The 20,475-nt window shown below is 40.1% G+C and overlaps 1 protein-coding gene across 4 annotated transcripts in view; it reads right to left on the reverse strand.

The window, feature by feature from the left end:
• SPTY2D1 (SPT2 chromatin protein domain containing 1) overlaps window positions 1-20,475 on the reverse strand; it is a 52,837-nt gene that overhangs the window by 8,948 nt on the left and 23,414 nt on the right. Inside the window, exons 2-4 of one of the 4 annotated variants that reach the window (XM_045825265.1) lie at window positions 13,766-13,838; window positions 11,667-11,820; window positions 727-841 (exon numbers count right to left, since the gene is read on the reverse strand). Coding sequence is in view for 1 of the 4 variants with exons in the window: in XM_045825262.1 (XP_045681218.1) it covers window positions 727-841; window positions 11,154-11,213 (175 nt within the window). In the remaining 3 variants the exon portion in view is untranslated. Of the gene's footprint in view, window positions 1-726; window positions 842-11,153; window positions 11,427-11,666; window positions 11,876-13,765; window positions 13,839-20,475 lie in introns of those variants that run through there. The other 3 variants (XM_045825264.1, XM_045825263.1, XM_045825262.1) reach the window with 3 other exon arrangements.

Consider the following 20,475-nt stretch of genomic DNA (forward strand, 5'->3'; position numbering starts at 1 on the left):
AGCCTGTTCATGTGAAATCAGCAGGTGGACAAAACATAAGCAACACTTAAGTTTGAAAACAATCCAGTCTGAAGACATCTAGGAATCAAATGAGGAAGTCACTTGAACAAGTATCAACTGAGTCATCTTAACATTATAAGTGGGTCACATACGGGTTTTTCTGTATGACTAAGCAAGTGAGAGACTTGGCTTTCAGCTTTAAATATAGAAAATAGTTCATACCGAATAAATATACCAAGTTAAGGGGACATTAGTACCCACTTAGCAGTTGTTACAATGACACAATGAATACTTAAACCTATTGAATCGGTTTCCTTTTCTTCTTCATGAAATGAAATTACTTCTTTAATTTACTGGTTCTCAAAAATTGCCTCTATCTATTTCAATCTTTTAGATAGCACTTTCAATAATAATTTTAAAATTAAAATACAAAATAGGTTAGAAGAAGATTCAGAACCAAGGTCAAGGAACAGAGTTCTTATTGAAGTCACTATGACCCATGAGAAGATAGGGTCACTATTCCCAAAAAGCTTTTATTTAAGAGGAAATAAAAGATAACATCCATGCAAATAATCAACATAACATAGGTAATTCTATGCAGCTGACTCATATACACATATGCAACAAACCCATCAACCTGTTACATTATTATAAACATCCACTGGTGAGTACAAGCTAGCTGCGAAGGTAGAACACTTGAAAACCAAGAGCAAGGTGATAACGTACCTTTTCGTCTGAGCTCCTCTTCCTTTCTTCTGAGAAAAGCTTGTACAGCTGCTGATTGGACACCCTTAACTTTTGGGTCTTTTTTGGGAGGACCCACTGCCAAACTATACCTTTTCTAAAAAAGAAGCAAAAAACAACAGTAAAAGTTACAAGTAATTCAGCTTTAAGAAATATGTTGTCTATTAGTGTATGGCACCTTGCCAGGCAATAGAGAGTGTTAAATGTTGACTGAAAAGCCTAATCTGAATAATTGATATATAACCCACAGTAAAGCTTAGCCACAAAATTTCAGGTTAAATATGATTATGAAAGGCTATTTTTACGTACAGAGCTTCTCTGTAACTACCCAAATGATGCATAAATGAAAAATTCAGAGAAACATTATTTTTAGGCTATTATCCCAAAAAGGTACCTGAACTGGGAGTTAAAAAAAAAAAAATCAATCACCATTTAGAACAGACTGTTTTAAAGTTCTGATCTAAAAGTCAGCCTTCACCCTGATTGGTGTGGCTCAACGGGATGGGTTTTGTCCCACGAATCAAAATGTCACTGGTTCAATTCCCTGTCAGGGCACAGGCCTGGTTTGCAGGCCAGGCTGGGGGCTTGAGAGAGACATCCAATCAATGTTTCTCTCCCTTGCCTTTTCCTTCCCTTCCCCTCTGGCTAAAAACAAACAAACAAACAAACAAACAAACAAACAAAATCTTAAACAAACAAAAAAAGCTGCCCTCTTCTCTAAGCATTTCAAAGTCCAATGTTTCAAACAAGCAGTAAAAATTACCACTCACAGCTATGTTTGTTCCCGAGTGCCCTACTCCAGCTGATTTTCTACTTATGGCTACACAGGTTATTGTGCTGACAACATGGAACACTGAGATTTTACTCTGACCACCCAAAAAGTACTAACATCCTGGCACAGATGGAATTTCTCTGGGCTTCACTTTTTATGTAACCACATCGAGAAATGACTAACACTAGAATATTGTTCATTTGAACTATGAAAAGACAAACATTTCCATTTTGTAAGTAATTATCATTAAAGAAGTATGATAAATAGAGCTAATAACTCAGACTGAGATGACTCATCTCCAGCATCATCCCACATTAAATTTATGGGCTAGGAATAAAGATTTTTAAAGTGCCCTCCCTCTTTTGTCTTATTAGAGAGATGACATTTTTATCCATTTAACCTATTCCTGTACTAGTTAAAAAAAGAAACACTAACATCTGAGAAAAAAATCAGCTACTCAGAAACCAAAAAGTGATTCCCAAAGTGTGTATGAAATTCCTGGAGGAAAGCCAAAGGATCCATGCTTACCGTATGGCTGCCAAACACAAGACATCTTGAAGCAGGCTGGAAGTTCCAGCTAAGTCAGGCTACCAGCGAAGCAACTAGCCAAGGAAGCACACCCTAATCAACCTGAAAATCCTGCATGATTACAATGTTGAGAACTGACACATCTCTGACAGAGAGAAATCCCAAGAGAGCATCCAGAGTTCTTTCCTAGTCCTCTTGGCTGAGTCATAATGAGATTCCTTTTTAAAATAAATCCCTATATTTGTAAATTTAGTTGTAGACCCTTCCTATACTGGATTGGGGCCCAACATGTAAAGGAGAAAAGGAGAGGTAAAAGAAGACTGAGGAGAAGGAGCACACTGCTTACCTGAGCAGGTATATAAAATTGTCCTGGTTTACACGAACCTCAAACATAGACAAGAAGGTCACAGTTTCTTAACGGAAGGACCACCACAGAGTATGAATCAAGTTGCATAAGACATACACAGACTTGTAAGCAGAGGTGTACACACTCACTCCACCAGAAGAAGAGGAGTAGATTTTTTCTTGCCGAGACTTAAGACTTTCCTGTCCCTGCCAACTATATAGTCCATAGATTCACCTGCCAAATCAAAGCATGTTTCCCACAGAAAAATACCAATTAACACATTAGTGTTAATTACTTAAAATAGGATTGGTTTGTTACCTACATATTAATAGTACTTCCTAATTTGATTTCAAGACAGACCCCTTTCTTCTTAACCTGGGACTTTAAGAGATAGGTAATGGGATTACGACTAGAAGAAAACCTACTCTTTGCTGAATACAGGCACCAGGAGGGAAAACAATGTCAGTGGGGACGACTTAACACAGTGTTTACCAAGCTTCGGTCATTCACATACTGCTTTCACGATTCTCCTTTTCAGTATACCACCTGTATAGTTATTTATTAATTTTAAGAAAATTTGTAGACCTGCCCTGCCGGGTTTGGCTCAGCTGGTTGAGTGTTGTCCTGCAAGGCAAAGGATCGCCAACTGGATTCCAGGTCAGAGCACGTGACTGGGTTGTAAGTTCTGCCCTGGTCAGGTGCATGCAAGAGGCAGCCAATCAATGTTGCTTTCTCACATTAATGTTTCTCTTCTTTTTCTCCCTCCTATCCCCCCTCTAAAAATAAATAAAATCTTTTAAACAAGAAAGAAAATTCACAGACCTAACACCATGACTTACTATTACAGCTTTACCTCCAATAATAATATCTATGAAATGACCAGCTTAGATGGCTAGTTACATTTTTCTAAATCATATCAAAATATGTAACTTTTAAAAAAACTATTAAAATAAAAAGTATTGGTGCATCACCTAAAATCATGGTAGAGCCAGAGCTACCTGCACTGCACTTGAGGAAACACGAACTAAGAACATAAATACAGCAAAGGCAGAGCACAAGGAAGAAACAGGTGGGGGTGTTCAGGAACTCAGAGTCACTCAGAAAGGAATTCCTGCCCTGGTTAGAGTATCTTTGGTTCCGCTACACCAAAGCTGCAGGTTCAATCTCCAGTCAGGGCACACAGAGCCAACCAATGAATGCATAAGTAAGTAGAACAACAAACTGATGTTTCTTTCCCTCCCTCCCTCTCTCCCCTTTCTCTCTTTCTAAAATCAATCAATTAAAAAAATTCCAAAAGCTAGCACAAAACTGACCATCACAGCCATATAGTGTATATTTTCACTTTTTTCTTTTAAAGTTTTTATTAGTTAATAGAAAAGTTAACACTGACTACAGAATAAAATTACTTCCCACCACTTAAAAAATTTATATACATCATTGTCATTTTTTAAGTTCTACGATTTTGTTTTCACTCCAAGAGTTAAAATGATACCCATGTTGAAACATTTAATGGTTACAGAAACTAATTATCTCAATTTTAATTAAGAGAAATATAATTTCTCAGTTCAAAGATGTTAGGAACCAGCTTACAGAGCATTCTCCAAAAGGTATTCTCTTGGCCTTTGACGGTGTCTATTTTCAAACTTAATAATACAGTCAAGTAAAAATTAATGCAGGTTTTCAAAATAAAAAATCAAATATTTTTGTATAATCACTTATCTACTTAGTCATTTATTTATGGCCTACGCATTTTACCTTATTTTATGATAATTATCACTATGTAATGCTACCCTAGGTATGTGATTTCATTTATATGAAATATCCAGAACTGGTAAACTCACAGGGACAGAAAGTATATTAGTGGTTGCCAGGAGATGGGGATGGGTGGGAAGTGACTGCTGAAAGGTAAGAGATTATTTTTGAGGATGACAAAAATGTTCTGGAACCAGATACTGGTGATGGTTGCAGAACTGTGAATATACTAAAAAACCATGGGTGGGCTTTATGGTATGTGAATTACAATGGGGGACCTCTCCAAAAAACTCAGAATTATCTTCTGGAGGGCAGGCAGGCCCCTTGTAGTACAGGCTTCCCCTGCTAGGTGAGTGTTCTAGAACCCATTTATATCAGTGCACCAGCTGGTGGTGGTGTGACAGGCTGTGTTTGGCTTCAGTGAATTTTTTATTTGAAGATTCAACACATTTGCCCATTTCATGATGGGTGATTTACAAATGCACCTGCTCACACCTCACTGAGTGTTCAGCACATTTTGACCAAAAATGGCATGACCCCTGTGCTCCACCTTTGCCTGAGAGACTTTTTTTGTCTCCCTGGATGAAAAAAGTCCTCAAAGGGAAATGTTTTGCTGATGTGGAAGAGGTGAAACAAAAGACAGCAGAAGCACCAAAAGACATCAAAATCGATGAGTTCAAGAACTGTTCTGAACAGTGGGAAAAAGTCTTGATAGGTGTATTACATCAAATGGAGAGTACTCTGAAACTGAAGTTTAAATGTGAGAATAAATACACAATTTTTTATAAATAAATTCCAGGTTTACTTGGGTCCCCCCTTGTACATCTCAGTGAAAATGTTGCAGAAAGCCTCAGGCTGGGACTGCATTATATTCTATTTATATGGCAGAAGAACCATTTGGCACTTTCCCCTGCATCAGATGGTCACATTTAGCTCTTGCAGCAGCACATCAAGATGCACCCACCAACTCTGAATGTGATTCAAGGCACCAGGCTGCTTCATTGTTTGAGCTTCACGAAAAGCAGCTGGACAAGAGTTCCTTTCATTTTATTATACTTTAAGCCAACTCACTCATTCTGCTGGACTCCAATGAATGATCCACAACAGTGAAGCTTATGCCATTTAAACACAGTATCAGAGATTTTGCCAAGATTTGTAATTCTAAAGCCAACAGACCTAGGAGACATTGAGTAATTTTAAAACATGTGTTCCTTGTGTTGAGACTACACTGCCAGAGTCATATTTAGAAAATTAGGGGGTTGGCGGGGGATGGAGGAGGTACAGGAGGAATAAATGGTGATGGAAAGAGTCTTGATTTGGGGTGGTAAACACACAATACAATGTACAGATGATGTGTTGTAGAACTGTGCACCTGAAACCTGTATAATTTTGTGAACCAGTGTCACCTCATAAAGTCAATAAAAAGGAAATTTTTTTAAAAAAAGAAGAAGCTTTTTCTTTTGGAGCTTTCAGTCTGGAAATATGTGTTCACCAAATATGTTATGTTGGAATCAATAGTCAATCCCTTCTTGAAAGCTGTTCTTTACTCAGGAGATAACATATTGTTGTAATTGTAGAAGATATAAATTTCCTGATGGTTTTACATACATTAGAGATCTATTATTGGTTAGAATTAGGAGTTAAGAATATTCAAAGAATATATTCTTAACTTTAATAACCACACGATTTCTATAATCTCAAAACATCATAGTCAGGGAATGAACGTAGGCCTGGAAAACCAATGGTTTGCAACATGCATGTTCAGCTGGGTAGCTAAGAGGGTGAAAATAAAACAGTCAGAAAGTTTGCTGTTCAAGATTGCTATTGCATTAAATGTACAATTTACTATCACTGTGTTTATAATATATCTGATAACAGAATGTAATATCAGATAGGTACTTCAGAGCCTCTAGTCCAACCTGTGTATTAGAAATGCCCCAGGTAGGACAACCACGCACTTCCAGTTTGTAGCAGACAGTCGTGAATCTGAATTTAGGTCTGATGCAGGTCCAAGAGTGTTACCACTACAACATGCCTCACTTCTAATTTAATTCCAATGCTTACATCTCTACCTCTAACTTCGGTCTTTTCTTTCTCGTTTTTTTAATGTTAAAGACTTTATTTAGTTATTTTTAGAGAGAGGGGAAGGGGCAAAAAGAAAGGGAGAGAAACATCAATTGTTTGCCTCTTGCATGCCCCCAACCTGGGATGTACCGATGGGAACAGAACCCACTAACTTTAGGTTTGCAGCACAATGCTCAACCCACTCAGCCACACTCGGCAAGGCTCTAACCTCAGTCTTAAAGGCCATTCCCTAATTTCCACCTGTGTCTCAGACAGTGCCATCACCTCAAACAGATCCACCACTGAGCTTTCTATCATCTTCCTTCACCCTCAGGCCCTTTCTGTTAATTGTGCAAGCACTATCCCTGATAGGCTGAAAATTTCTCTACCAGTTTCAAATGCTGTGTAAATCTCTCTCCCATCAGACTTTACTATACACTGAGAAGTGTCATAAATAAAACCAATTGGGTTACTGCTTAAAGACTATTCTTAGCCTGGAGTTGAGGATAGGGAGCTTCCTCAGGTTCAGTGGTTCAGTGGTTCAGGCTGTATAGATGACAACCTTCCTTTCCACCCTGTATCTAATACATTCTCCTCATTCAACAAAGGCTCGAGATTAAGAGCAAGAACTCTGGAGCCAGTCTGCCATGTCCCTAGTTTGCTGTGTGGTTCTGGGCAAGTTTCTCCATCTCTCTGGGCCTCAGTTTCCTCATCTGTAAAACAACTTTCCTTATAGGGTTATTACAGTAATTAAATTAATATGTATATAAAGTGCTTAGATCAGTGCCTGGCAGAGAGTAAGCACTATAAATATTAATTGCTTTTGCCATTATTATTCAGAAAGAGATAATCTAGGTAATGATGACAAAGGAAATAACAATGCCTGTGGGGGCAGTGGTTTCTAAAAGACCCTTTCTCTAAAATATTGGTTGGGAAATACTGCTCGATGCTAGAAATCCAAAGCTGCACCAGGCACTGGGTGAATCATCTTTAGATCCAAGAGTGGAGAGCAATCCAGTTATAAACGATTGTGTTGGGTTGGCCAAAAAGTCCGTTTAGCTTTTTCCGTAAAATAAAAGGCACATTTTTCATTTTCCCCAATAACTTCACTGATTTGGATATTTTGAGTATGTTGGGTATCCCCCGCTACTGCACAGGTGTCAAACTCATTTTCACCGGGTTTGTGAAATCTTCACCAGGTTCAACTGCAAGGCATCAAAGGGCCGAAATAATTTTAGGATTGTAACTACTCCTTAACTGTTAAGGAGGTAAAATTGTATCCAGCCCTTTGAAGGCAACTATGAGGCTGATGTGGCCCGCGGTGAAAATGAGTTTGACACCCCTGCACTATTGGCTTCTAGTGGGCAGAGGCCAGGGATGCTGCTAAACATCTTCCAATGCATAAGACAGCCCCACAGCATCTCCTCCATATACAAATCTTTGCTTTTCAGTTGCGTTATTAATTTTCTTGAAATAATAAAGCATAATACACTGAAAATGTTGGGTATCTTCTTCCATCTTCAATATTAAAATGGCTACACAAAAAATTCACCAATTTTGATAATTTTTTTAATGCACACTGATATGACAGCTGTCTCAATACAATCCAACAAAATTGTTTCAAGTGAAATTAAGATAACTAAGCACTACCAGAGCCATCATATGGGAAAAACTCAATGAACTTTTTGGCCAACTCAATAGATCGAGGGGTACAAAGTCACTGCCTGTACAAACTTTTCTGTTGGCCCATACTGTTCTTTAAAGGGAAATATAACTATTGTAATAAATGGTAGGCTTCTTTGGAATATATGGAGCTTTGGCACCTATCATTTTATATCCAGACTACTTTAAGAATTTACAATATCCATCTGTTTCCTGAAGACATCTGTAACTGCCATTCCAGTTAAAGTTCCTGGGCTCCATTTTCAGTACCTGTATTTTTCTCCTTAAGGGGCCACAGACCCCAAATCTTTATAATATCTGGTACCACAGAAAGGCTTCCCCTTTACTTTCAGTTTGAGGTTCACACCAGAGCTCTGGTATCTTGTTTGGGATAATTTTCACAGTCTCACTGTGATAAAGACCATGCACTACAAGGCATTAATTATAGCTACTTGAAACCTAGAAGAATCCATATTCTAAGCTATTCTACCTAAATAAGACAACTGCTTTGTTTTTCCTAGAGGAAGGCAGGGAGAAAAATGTCTTTTCTCCTTTAAATATAAACAGAGTTAATGACAATGACTGGTTACATCACCTTGATCAGCTGTTACTCTGTACTCAGTTTTCCACTGGGAAACATAGCCGTGCCTAATATTTCTAGACATGATGCAATCCTTTCTATGTTTTAACAAAAACATTATAAAAATAACTAATTCTTTTAAAAAGAAACAACAGAAAGAAAGAAAGATATCCCATTAGGGAAATGTTCATTGCTTCTCAAGCCAGATACAATAGACATCTCTTGGAAATAAAGCCCTGCAAAGAGGTCAAAGTGGCTGTACAGGTGTTTTAAATCTTAGCCTCCCTTGGATTTGACTCGCATCATCACCCATGATTTCTTTCGGTAGCGAAGGTCTGACACAGGAACCATGAAGACTAACTCAGAGCATCAGGTCTGATAGGCGTCACACGGAAGGTGGGGGAGAAGATGGCTGAAAAGGGAAAATGAACCATGCACTACAGAGGGATGGTGCTATCGCTGCCAATCACCGCAAACTCTGTCGTTCTCAGAATACCATTTAATCAGTAAAGTGAATGTCAAGCAGGGTGTATGTGGCTTGAAATGATGTTTCTTGACTTGAATGGTGGTTTATGAGGATACTTGTTTAATAAGAATCTCTATTACTCTGTACCGTGTGTTACAATTTTTAAAAAAGGAAATAGGGCTTGGCAGACCCTTTAGGTGTATCAATTAGGCTTTATTTCTTTAAAAATATGAAAATGGCAAAATATTAATATGTTAAATATGAGGTATAGGCATATAGGTATGTGTTAACATTCCATGTTTTCCAAGTGTCCAAAAATTTAAAAATACATTATTTTTTAAGAATGTTATCTCTTTCTCCAGTCACCTTAAAAGGAAAAAGAATCCTGCAGAAAGAAAAAATTTTCCTGGGCCTTATTATTATACATTGTTTGCACAGATAGTGTGCTCTAAAGGCTAGACTTTGAGCTAATGAAGAATATAACAGAATAATTAGATGAATCAAGTTGAAGCAAGATCATGGGTTAAATTTAACTAAAGTCTTCCTCTAGTCCTCAACAGCTTCTTTCGTAATGTACCTTCATGTGATATGAAATGATAAGGATTACAATGCTGCTAACTAAATCAACTTCTGGGCTTACTAACTTTTCAACGGGTGGGCAGATAAAAGCATGCTTTCATAACATATATGCGTGTATTCATCTATTAAATTTCAAATGACCTCACCAATTTACCTGTTTTTCCCTTCTGCTTCCAGTCTTTGAAAGATCAATAGACAGATCAATAGATAATGTGTGCATTCTGAGATATACACATATTTTGAAATCTACTTCTGTTCTAGGAATATCTGCTTTCCTCCCAGTAGCTATTGGTTTTTAGAGTAAGAAATTACTAACTCTTTAATTCTTCCACAGAACATTCTTGGGCAATAAAGCTAGTATTATCGTCTATGTTTGACCACCACTGAAGTTCAGGAATCTAGAATTAAATATGGACCTAATTCAAAGGTCCAATATTACCAGATTCAATACTGACTTGTCTAGGAAATTTACAGATGCAGAAAATTTTCAAAGTTTCAAAGGTTTAAGCCTAGAGCTTTAATCTGCATTGCTTATGACTCATGGCTGAAGGGAATGATTATTAAGAGTACTTGGGATGGAGATGGCTAGACAGATAATAAATTGATAGACATAAGTTTTATTTACCTGTCGTTTTACTATCTTCAGATCAATGTTTGCAAAAAGGTAAAAGAATGAGCCAGCATCAGAAGACAAGTACAGAAAAGAGAGAGAAAAAAAAAACATTGCAATACACAAAATTCTAAGAAATGCAGACCGCAGTGAGAGAGCAATAAATTCCAGCTGAATTGATTCTAAGAGAGAGGTGTACGTGTTCTATATCTCACTGCTCAAACCGCAGGTATCACAAAGCAATTTTTCGGTTTACAGCTGTCCTGTGGGTACCGTCTGAGAATCCAGAAATGATTCGTTTATGCAAAACAGCTACAACCCCACAAACCTGGTACTCTCCACCTCTGCGATGATTAGCGAATTGGCAAACATTGCTTGAGCAAACGGAACCTGTATTTCAAACAAAGACAAATCTGGAAGGCCACAAGTAAGGGGAAGCTAAAACTAGCTCACCCATGCTGTAAACCAAGGACTTCGTGGAATCCGCTCAATTTCTCTTCCCAATACAAAAGGTGATCCTTGGGAGATGATAATTTAACCACCCCGTTTGTTAAGTGGGTGGAGCCACAAATCAGGAGAACTTGTTCGGGAAATCACTAAATGTTTGATCCGAAAATCGGCAGAAAATCAGCCAAAAGTATATCAGGCCAAGCCTCTAAAACCCCTGATCTCCCAACATACATGCTTCCCCCGCAACCTCTGGGCAGAAGTTTATACTGAAGCCAAAAACTACTAGCGCCAATTCCACTGTGTGCCAGGCACGACTCCACTCATCAGCTCTCACTCAACTCTAGAACAACCAAACTGCAAAGTCCTTGTTGCAGGGGTAACTGAGCTAGCAAAACCCACTCGCTGGAAGGCTCTGCCTCGTCGCCAGCCCATCTTCACCCCGAGTTTCCACAAGTCCCTGCCCAAGAAAAGTAAATAAAGGTGTTCAGGTCTTCCCTCTTTCGGAGCCGAGAGGCGGATGCCTTAAGTTCTACCCGACGGATATACATTCAGAACTTAAAGATTAGGACCTCCTGCAGGGGCGTCCCTGTGGCTACTTACCGGCACATTGTTGACTCCTTGTGCTTTAGAAGCTATCATGAGAATTTCCCTGAAATCCATGTTGACCGAATCCGGCAGACCGGGCCAGGCTCTCGGAGCGGAGGGAAAGTGCGCCCTACCCAGGCGGCCAGCTGCAGCCAAGTAAACTGACTCGCCAGCCCCTTTCCCTACCCCGCCCCAGCACGACCACTTCCGGCGCCTTCCAATGCCGTCTAACCGCCCCTCTCCTCAGGCAGCCTGGATTCTTTCAGGTCTGTCGCTTACACTCCCGAATCCCTGGCGTAACTTCCTCTTTTAGGCTTGAGACACGTAGAAACGTGATACGTGGCTGATGACATCACCTTAAGGGGCGGGACTAAGCCCTTCAACGACGAAGGAGACGCGGCCTAGTAAAATACGGGGTGTGGCTATGTCAGAGGGTTTCTGCCCTAGCGGCCCTGGCGCGTAGCCTTACAGTCTGGGTGCCCCTGGCAAGCTCGGTGTAGGGAAAGCGGGGGCGTGGTGGTTACCTACCAGGCCTGGGTTCGCTGGGTGTCACGGGTGGACGCTCAGGTCTGAAACGGCGGCGCCCGAACAGCAGAACCGACAGGTCTCGAGGAGGGGGATTTCAGTAACTGGTTTCTAGGCGCTCCCGAAGCTGCGCAGGCGCACACGACACCGACTTGGCCTGTCTTGGATACACATTATTCATAACGTCCTGGCACATGGTGTGTGTTCACCTCCTACACAGATGCACACATTCCAGGTTTAGCGGCACCTACTTACCTCTTTTGCCCCATTTGGAGCAAATAAACTCCACATAGGGCAGTGTTTTGCTCAGTGGATACAGACAGAACCTGGCCATAGTTGGCACACTGATGAAACATACCTGTGTGCCCCGTATTCATATTCACTGGGAGTCCAGTCCTCGTTTCCTTTTAAGAGTTATCTGAGTTGGGGGAAGCTGGTGAAGACAGGCACGTTTCTGTGGACCCTCTTGTATTTTGGTTTTAAGGGGAAATTTTGCTTTTTGTTTCCCTTGAGTTGTACTAACAATAACCACGAGAGCTCCAGTGCCTCACTGCAAACATTGGGCGAAGCGCTTTTCATCAATTATCTTGTGCAATCCTCACAACAACCTTGTAAGTGGGCATAAGTAATGCCATACACTCATAGAAAAGGGAAGCTTTGTGTTCGTGGACTTGCCCAGAGCCAAACAGCTGGCAAAGGGCTAGGATCCCAGGCCCACTGGTTCTGAAGGCCTCGTTCTAGGTAATTTGATTCACACGTTTCCTGTTGCTGCCTTGCTGTCACTGCAGACACACACTTAAAAAAAAAAAACAGTTATCTGAGTTCTACAAAGTTATCTCAACTCAGTAAAGTACACTATTAGGCGGACTAGGGGATGGGAGTGGGACCAGGCGGGAACTGATTGTAAATGGACTGGAGGGATCTTTCCAGTGTGATGGAAATACTCCACAACTGCATTGCAGTGATGATTGTGCTATAAATTTACTAAAAGTCATTGTACACTTAAAACAAGTGAGTTTTACAGTAGATTATATCTAAGTAAAACTATTAAAAATATTAGCCAAAGCTTCTTGGTCTTACTCTTCCAACTGAAGTTTAATCTTGAGCTGTAGCCCTCACTACATTTCTATATTTAAAGCTGCCAAAGCAACAGGCCAAGATTCAGTTTGTTCCAGGGCAGAACTGGAATTCTCAACTTTCCCATTCTCTCTGGGGAATCCAGCACAGCATAGCATACAGGTTGCCAATGCCTTTCATATACATGCCCACCTGCTTTAGGTAGTTCACAGATGCAGGAGACCAACTCTACAAATATTTCACTCACGATTGTGAGTTACACAGAAACTTGGGTACAAAATATTGAAAAAACTAGCAGATCTCAGGTTCCTCATCTGTAAAAAATTAAAACTAAGATTCTTGTGTTTCCTTCCAGTAGTTTGCTATTACTCAATGGGTAGAGTCATCCTTCAATAGCTTTCTATTGTTCTCAGGATAAAGACCAAAATCTTAATCCTAACCATGGCCTTTAGGACTGCCATGGTTTTCTCTGGCCCATTTCCTTAACATCAGCACCTTGACTCTTACATCCCCTTATGTGCCAAGCTCTCTTCCACTCCAGGGCCTTCCCATATACTCCCCTCTACCTGGTATGTTCCCTCTTATCTTTGCTAGGCCAGCTCCAACTTACCCTTCTGAATTCCATAAGACTTTGGTGGGTGGTTATCTAGGTTCAAGTATGTTCTCCATTGGTTCCTAGGTATTGCATAACTGGGCAGGTGCTCAACCTCTCCCTGCACCTCAGTTTAATATATAACATTAAAATAGCAATGATACAGTTAATGTAAAATAATGCACGCAAGCACTATAGATTAGTACTTAACTGTTAGGGGCTGAGTTGTGTGACCTTAAGGTTCATATATTGAAGTCCTAACTACCCGGACTGTAGAGTGTGACCACGTTTGGAGATAAGGTCTTTAAAAAGATAATTAAGTTAAAATGAGGTCATTATAGTGGCTCCTAATCCAATTAGGATATCCTTAGAGGAAGACATATGAATGTAGGCAAGAGGGAAGACCATGTGAAGACAGAAAATGGATACCTACAAATCAAGGAGAAAGGCCGCAGAAAAAAACAACCTTGCCACCACCACCTCGATTTCATACTTCTAGTCTCCACCTGTGAGAAAATAAATTTCTGTTATTTAAGTGACCCAGTCTGTGGTGCTTTGTTATGGCAGCCCTAGCAATCTAATATACAGGCATATGGTGAATACTCAATAAAAATCAGGTATTAGTTCTCCAGGAAGCTCTCTCTAAACTCTCTCGGGACTGCATTTGTAAATTCTTACAGCCCCCAGTATATTTTCCTTTATATAGCTTTTCACAAACACAATAGCTAACATATAAGGGGGGGACCCCCCAAAACCTTGAATTATCTTCTGGAGGGTGGGCCCCTTGTAGTACAGGCTTCCCCCACTGGTTAATCTTCTAGGAATCCATCTGTATCAGTGCACTGGCTGGTGCTGTTGTGAGAGGCTGTGTTTGGCTTCAGTGAAAATTTTTTGAAGACTCAATGCATTTGCCTGTTTCATCATGGGTGATTTAGGAGCGTACCTGCCCACACTGCACTGAGTGTTTAACAGTTTTGGACCCAAAACAGCATGACCCTCATGCTCCACACTCCCTATTCACCCAATCTTGCCCCAAGCAAATTTTTTTGTTTCTTGAGATGAAAAAAGTCCTCAAAGGGAAATATTTTACCAATGTGGAAAAGGTGATACAAAAAAACAATGGAAGAACCAAAAGGCATCAAAATCAAAGAGTTCAAAAATTTTCAAGCAGTGGAAAAAATGTCTTGGTAGGTGTACTGCATCGAATGGAGAGTCCTTTGAAGGTGCCTAAGGTTTAACATGTGAGAATAAATGCACAATTCTTAATAAATAAATTCCATTGTTTGAGTCCCCCCTCATATATTGAGCCCTTAGTATATACTAAGTACTTCACGGATCATCTGATTTAATCATGGGTGCTATAGGAAAGCACTTGTTACTATTTTATAAATGAGAAAACTGAGGCTTGAAGTGATGAGATAAATGAGCTGATAGTTTACAGCTAGTCAATGGGAGAACCAAGACAAATCTTGAAGATATTAGTCACAAGGCTAAATTGCCTTTTTATATTTCAATTAACCATTTCAACTGGTATAGATGCATGCACATGAAATTATAGATAATTTAAGAGAGTTCAGATCGGGCAGTTACTCAAAATCACCAAGAACAATAGCTAGGGGAGGAAATGAGGTAAGGAATGAGGGGAGAGGAGACGTTTTCCTGTAACCATCTGAGAGAAAATTTACATCACTGAATTCATCAAATATTTTCTGAGAAACTACGCACAGCCCTACATACAATACAAAGAAAGGAAGAACCCAGCCTTTGCCTGGGCAAGGCTTTCATTCTTATACAAACACAAGTAACAATGATGTCAGACAGAAAGTATTACCTGTACTAGGGGGTCAAATGCATTGGGGGGATGGTTGCCAGATTTAGCAAATAAGATGTCCAGTTAAATTTTCATTTCAGATAAACAAAAACACTAAACATAATTAGCTGTTCACCTAAACTTCAGATTTCACAGTTGTCTTATGTTTTATCTGCCAATCCTAAAAGTGATGGAATTCCAGTTAGAACATGAACAAAGGCAGAGAGGCAGGAAAGCATATAAATGGGCTCCGAGAACAAGTAGTGGATGTACTTAGAGTAAAATAGTGTCAGAAATAAGAATAGGAAGTAAGATCAGAAAAGTAGGTAAAGCCTTGTTGAGAAGGTCTTGAGAGCCAGGGCAGGAGGGAAGGAGGGACAGGAACCAGTAAAAGACCAGAGAGTTAGGAGGTGAACCAGAGGTGTACAGTGTCAGGTTCCAGGAGGCAATAGAGAATTGCCAGGAAGGAGGGAACAACTTAGTAGATCTAGGCTTCAAATGTCAAATGCTACAAGGAGGTTCAGTAGCAATAAGAGGTCACTGAATTCAGCAATTGAGTCTGTTACATGAAAATTAAAACCACAGTAATTTCACCCATCAGATGGGCAAAGTTAAAAAAGTTGGAAAATAACCATTGTTGGTGAGGGTCAGAGAAATAAGACACTATGGTAGGAATGCATATCACTTTAACAAAAGCAACTTGACAAAATAGTAAACTGATATAATAAAGGCTAATACTATGTGTTTCTTGCATGCCAGCTACCCTAAGCAGCTTTTGTGTATTAACTCACTGAATTTTCACAGCAAGCCCGTGAAGGATGGAGAAACTGTGGCCCGGAGTGATCAGGGACTTGTCCAGGTTCACCCAGCGAATAAGGGCCAAGCCAGCTCTTGGCTCCAGGCTGTGTTCTGCTACCATGTACTGGCTTTATCAGTTCCAGCCTAAAGTTCAGCTCCTCTGACACGGAAATTCCGTTTCTAGGAATATGTTCTACTAGAGTATTCCACATGCGTGAAAAGACAAACAAAGTTAGTTACCATGGCATGATTTGAAAAACAATCTGAATGTCCATTAGTAGGAGACTAATGAAATACATCTGGTATGGCCTTAGAGTAGAAAATGGTGCAAAGAATGAGGCAGAGCTACATGTGCGATAGGGAATAATCTCTGAAGTACATTAAGTAGAAAAAAAAGCAAGACACAGAACAATGTGTGCTACTACTGGGGTAAAAAAAGTGAACATAGATGTATATACATACATATATGCTCATATATATAAGGTTATCTCTGGAAGGACGGGTGCCAAGGTGATCCAGGACAAAGTTGTCTCTGTGGAGGAGAGAACGCCTGTGAAAGGCAGGGTTACTTTTTGCTGCATTCTCTTTGGTGCTATTTGAATGTTTTCCCTTGTGCATATACTGCCTTTTCAAAACAAACCAATTTTTTTTTTTTTAGTTTTTAAAAAGATTGTAACAGCCAATGCTGTGTAGTGCTTTTCACTTTATAAATGTGCACTCGTACACATACATTTCTTTGACCTTCCGACAGTTTTGAGGAAAGCCTTATCGATCCCTTTCCCAGGGGTCATTGTGCAGACATGAAATGCTCTGTCAGAGATTTCCGTCTGGAATGGGCCCTCTGGAGCATCAGAGCTGCTGCAGTGGTGCTTTTATGATTAGTGGGAGGTGCAGGCCTGGGCAGGGCAAGTCAGGGTGTCTGGCTGTCTCAGCATTCAGACATTCTCCCATAATTAAGCAATAAGCAACTGCAGCCCGAAGGCCAGATCAACAACGTGACACTGGAAGGACAGAGCCACTTAGAGGTTAATGGGGTGGGCGGGAAGATGTGTGACTCTGGTACTAGGAGATATTTGGGGAGGAAGAAAAGGTGAGAGACGTGCAGTAATGAGAGTGAGGGTAGAGGCTATGTGGGAGGAAGGCAAACCCAGAGAGGTTGTGTGGACAGTGAATACTGGAGTGAACGGGGTCTTTGCAGACACGGGGTCTAGGCTTTAATCTTAGCTCTGCCGTGGAAGGGTAATGTTCTTAGGCAAGTTACTTTAAAAAAAAATCCTCACCTGAAGACATGCTTATTGATTTTAGAGAGAGGGGAAGGGAGGGAGAAAGAGAGGGAGAGAAGCATGGATGTGAGAGAGCAACATTGATCAGTTGCCTCTCGTACATACCCTATATGGGACCAAAACCACAGCCCAGGCATGTGCCCTGACCAGGAATCAAACCTATGACCTTTTGGTTTACAAACCAACGAGCCACACTGGCCAGGGCCTTTTTGTTTATTTTTTAAATGTATGTATTGCACAGTACTTGAATACAATGCTTGATGTAAAAAATCTGCACACAATACAAATACTGCAGGAGGCCCACTCAATTTCACTCCTCTCACCAGGGGGAAACTACCGTATCAAATTGCTGTATGTTCTTCTGAGGTGTTTCATAGGCACAATTATGGCTAATGTACAATGTACATGTAAGATACATAAATGTACAATATATGTATCTATAGAGAACAGCATATATAGATATGTGCATATCAATACAAATTTAGAATATTTATAGCTGGAAACATAATTTGGTTTGTTTACAGAAACGAGCCCATTCTATGTATATATATGTACACGGATTGTTTTCAATGTCTTGGAGCTCTTTTCATGTCAGTATCTATTGATCTACTTTATTTTTAGAGCTGCTGTATCATATTCAATAGTATGTATTTAGCATAGATCATCTAACTACATTGCTGTTAATGAGTTGTAAGGCTTCTTACAATTTTTTACTATGGTGAACAGGGCTGCAATGAATAGCCTTATAAGTGCTTTTTTGTGCAAAGAGTCCTTCTGTTTTCCTATATTAGAGATTTAGATACCTAAACATTGAATTGCTGGAATAAAGGGTATTGACAATTAAAATTTTGATAGCTACTACTTAATTGTCCTCCAAAAAGGGCCTACCAATTTTCTGGTAGATTCCCACTACCAATATATTAGAGCACACTTTTCTCTATACAACAGCTGGGGACATTCCCAAACTTAAATTTTTGTCAGTTTGACAGGTGAAAAATATCATTGTTTTCTTATTTTTCCCATACTAAATTACTAGCCAGCATGAATTACTAGCCATTTCTTCATATGTTAATTTGATCTATTGTTCTTTTTCTTCTTCTGTAAATTGTTTACGTGTGCAAAGGAGATTTAGATTATTTTGCTGACATTCATTCCACTCCCTGTCCCATTGTATAGCAGAAAATCCCATCCGGGAGGGATAACCCTGCTCCCAGCCCCAGTGAGTGTCATAATCTAATCAGTAGGACCTAACTGTTTTTCCAGGTGATTAAGTTAAAACCCCGGTGGATTAAATTGTAAATAAATCAAGCAGGAATGAATATTCCTCAGGCACAGCGTCAGGGGTCCAAAATCTTTTTAAGGGCACATGAAAATGCCTTAATTCCTTCTAAAATCAAAAGGAAAAAAAAATCTTTCAGGTTAAAGAAGATGCTTTAATATATTTGGATTGAATTGTGTCCCTCCCCTGCCTCACCAATTCCTATGTTGAATCCTAATTCCCAATGTGACTATTTGAGGACAGGGTCTTTAAGGTTAAATTAGTTTTTAAGGTAATTAAGGTTAAATGAAGTTTTTAAAGATTTTATTTATTTATCATTTTTAGAGAGAGGGGAAGGGAGGAAGGAGAGGGAGAGAAACATCAATGTGTGGTTGCCTCTTGTGTGTCCCCTACTGAGGACCTGGCCCGCAACACAGGCATGTGCCCTGGCTGGTAATAGAACTGGCAATCCTTTTAGTTTGCAATCTGGAGCTCAATGCACTGAACCACATTAGCCAGGGCTGAAGTTTTAAGAATAAAGCTGTAATCCCATTTGACTGGTGTTGACAAGGAGGAAATTCTGAGAAGTCCTACATTGAATTACAACCAGTTAACTGCAGGCCAGCTGACAAAAGACTGGTGGGATTCCTGTGTGTCTGTTATAACTTCACATTAACATCTAGGTGGCTATTTCCAAGATTATCTGAAAGAGAGAATAGCCAGGCACCTTTGGACCTCTGGAGGCTCCATTTCTTGTTTACACACAAATTCTCCAATCTGTTGCTGATGGACAATGCACAGGAGCAAACACTTTCTCCTTCTCATTCGGCCTGACTCATCCCCTCCCACCTCCTTTGTCTATAGCTAATGTAGATTCTTTCAGAATGGCTTCCCTCCTTCTTCCCCCTACTTGATGTATAAGAAACGCTCCCCTGCTGCAGGCTGGCAGCCACACTTGCCTTTCCCACCCAGCCCTGCTGCTGCTGGTTGAGACTGCATGCCCCAGGACCTGGTCTTTTTCTTGCACCAGGGGCTAATAAATCCTTTCTTTAGAAAGAGATTTTGAGCTGTAGAAGTTGAAGTTTTTGTTTCACAATGTCCTTACAAGGAGAGGAAGATATACCAGAGAGTTTTCTCTCTAATGTCCACACTTAAGAAAGACCACACGAGGACACAGCTGGCAGGTGGCTGTCTGCAAGTCAGGAAGAAAGGCCTCACCAGACACCAACCCTTAAGGAATCTTGACTTGTAACCTCTAGAACTGTGAGAAAATACATTTCTGTTGTTTAATCCACTCTGTGGTGTTTTGTTATACCTGCCTGGACGTATGGTATATTAATGTTTATTACCGGTGCAGTCATAAAATATAATTTAATTTAAAACGTTTTTTTAGCCCTGGCTGGTGTGGCTTAGTGGATTGAGTGCCAGCCTGTGAACCAAAAGGTCATGGATTTTTTCCCCAGTCAAGGCACATGCCTGGGTTGCACTCTAGGTCCCCAGTAGGGGGCGCGTGAGAGACAACCACACATAAATGTTTTCCTCTTCCTCTCTTCCCCTCTCTCTGAAAATAAAGAAATAAAATCTTTTTAAAAACTTAATGTTTATATTTTTATGGAGGAAAGAACACAGGAAGGCAAAAGTGCCTAGGGTGCATCAAAGTCATGATGTGACCTTGCAGCCAGGCTCTGACAGCGCCTAGGTCTGGGCCTTTAGAACAGTGGTAGGGAAAGCAGACTGCTCCAGGTGGTTAGATCTGCTACTATGAGGCCTAGAATGGCTGCAGCTACTTTCTTCATTGCAAGTGAAGCTGAAAGGCACACTGAGAAACCAGAATAAAGACCACAGGAAAATGCAATCAGAGTACTGAGCCTTCATGCTTCTACCTTTAAAAATCTTAACAAAGTTTTTTTAACCAAGTCATGAGTGCATGCTGGCTTTGGGTTGTAAAAGTGAAACAGTAAACTTATTTTTAAAATAGTAGTCTCTCATCCCAC

Source organism: Phyllostomus hastatus, unplaced genomic scaffold, assembly GCF_019186645.2.
Source record: "Phyllostomus hastatus isolate PE091 unplaced genomic scaffold, TTU_PhHast_1.1 phas_scaffold_585, whole genome shotgun sequence".
NCBI lineage: Eukaryota > Metazoa > Chordata > Mammalia > Chiroptera > Phyllostomidae > Phyllostomus > Phyllostomus hastatus.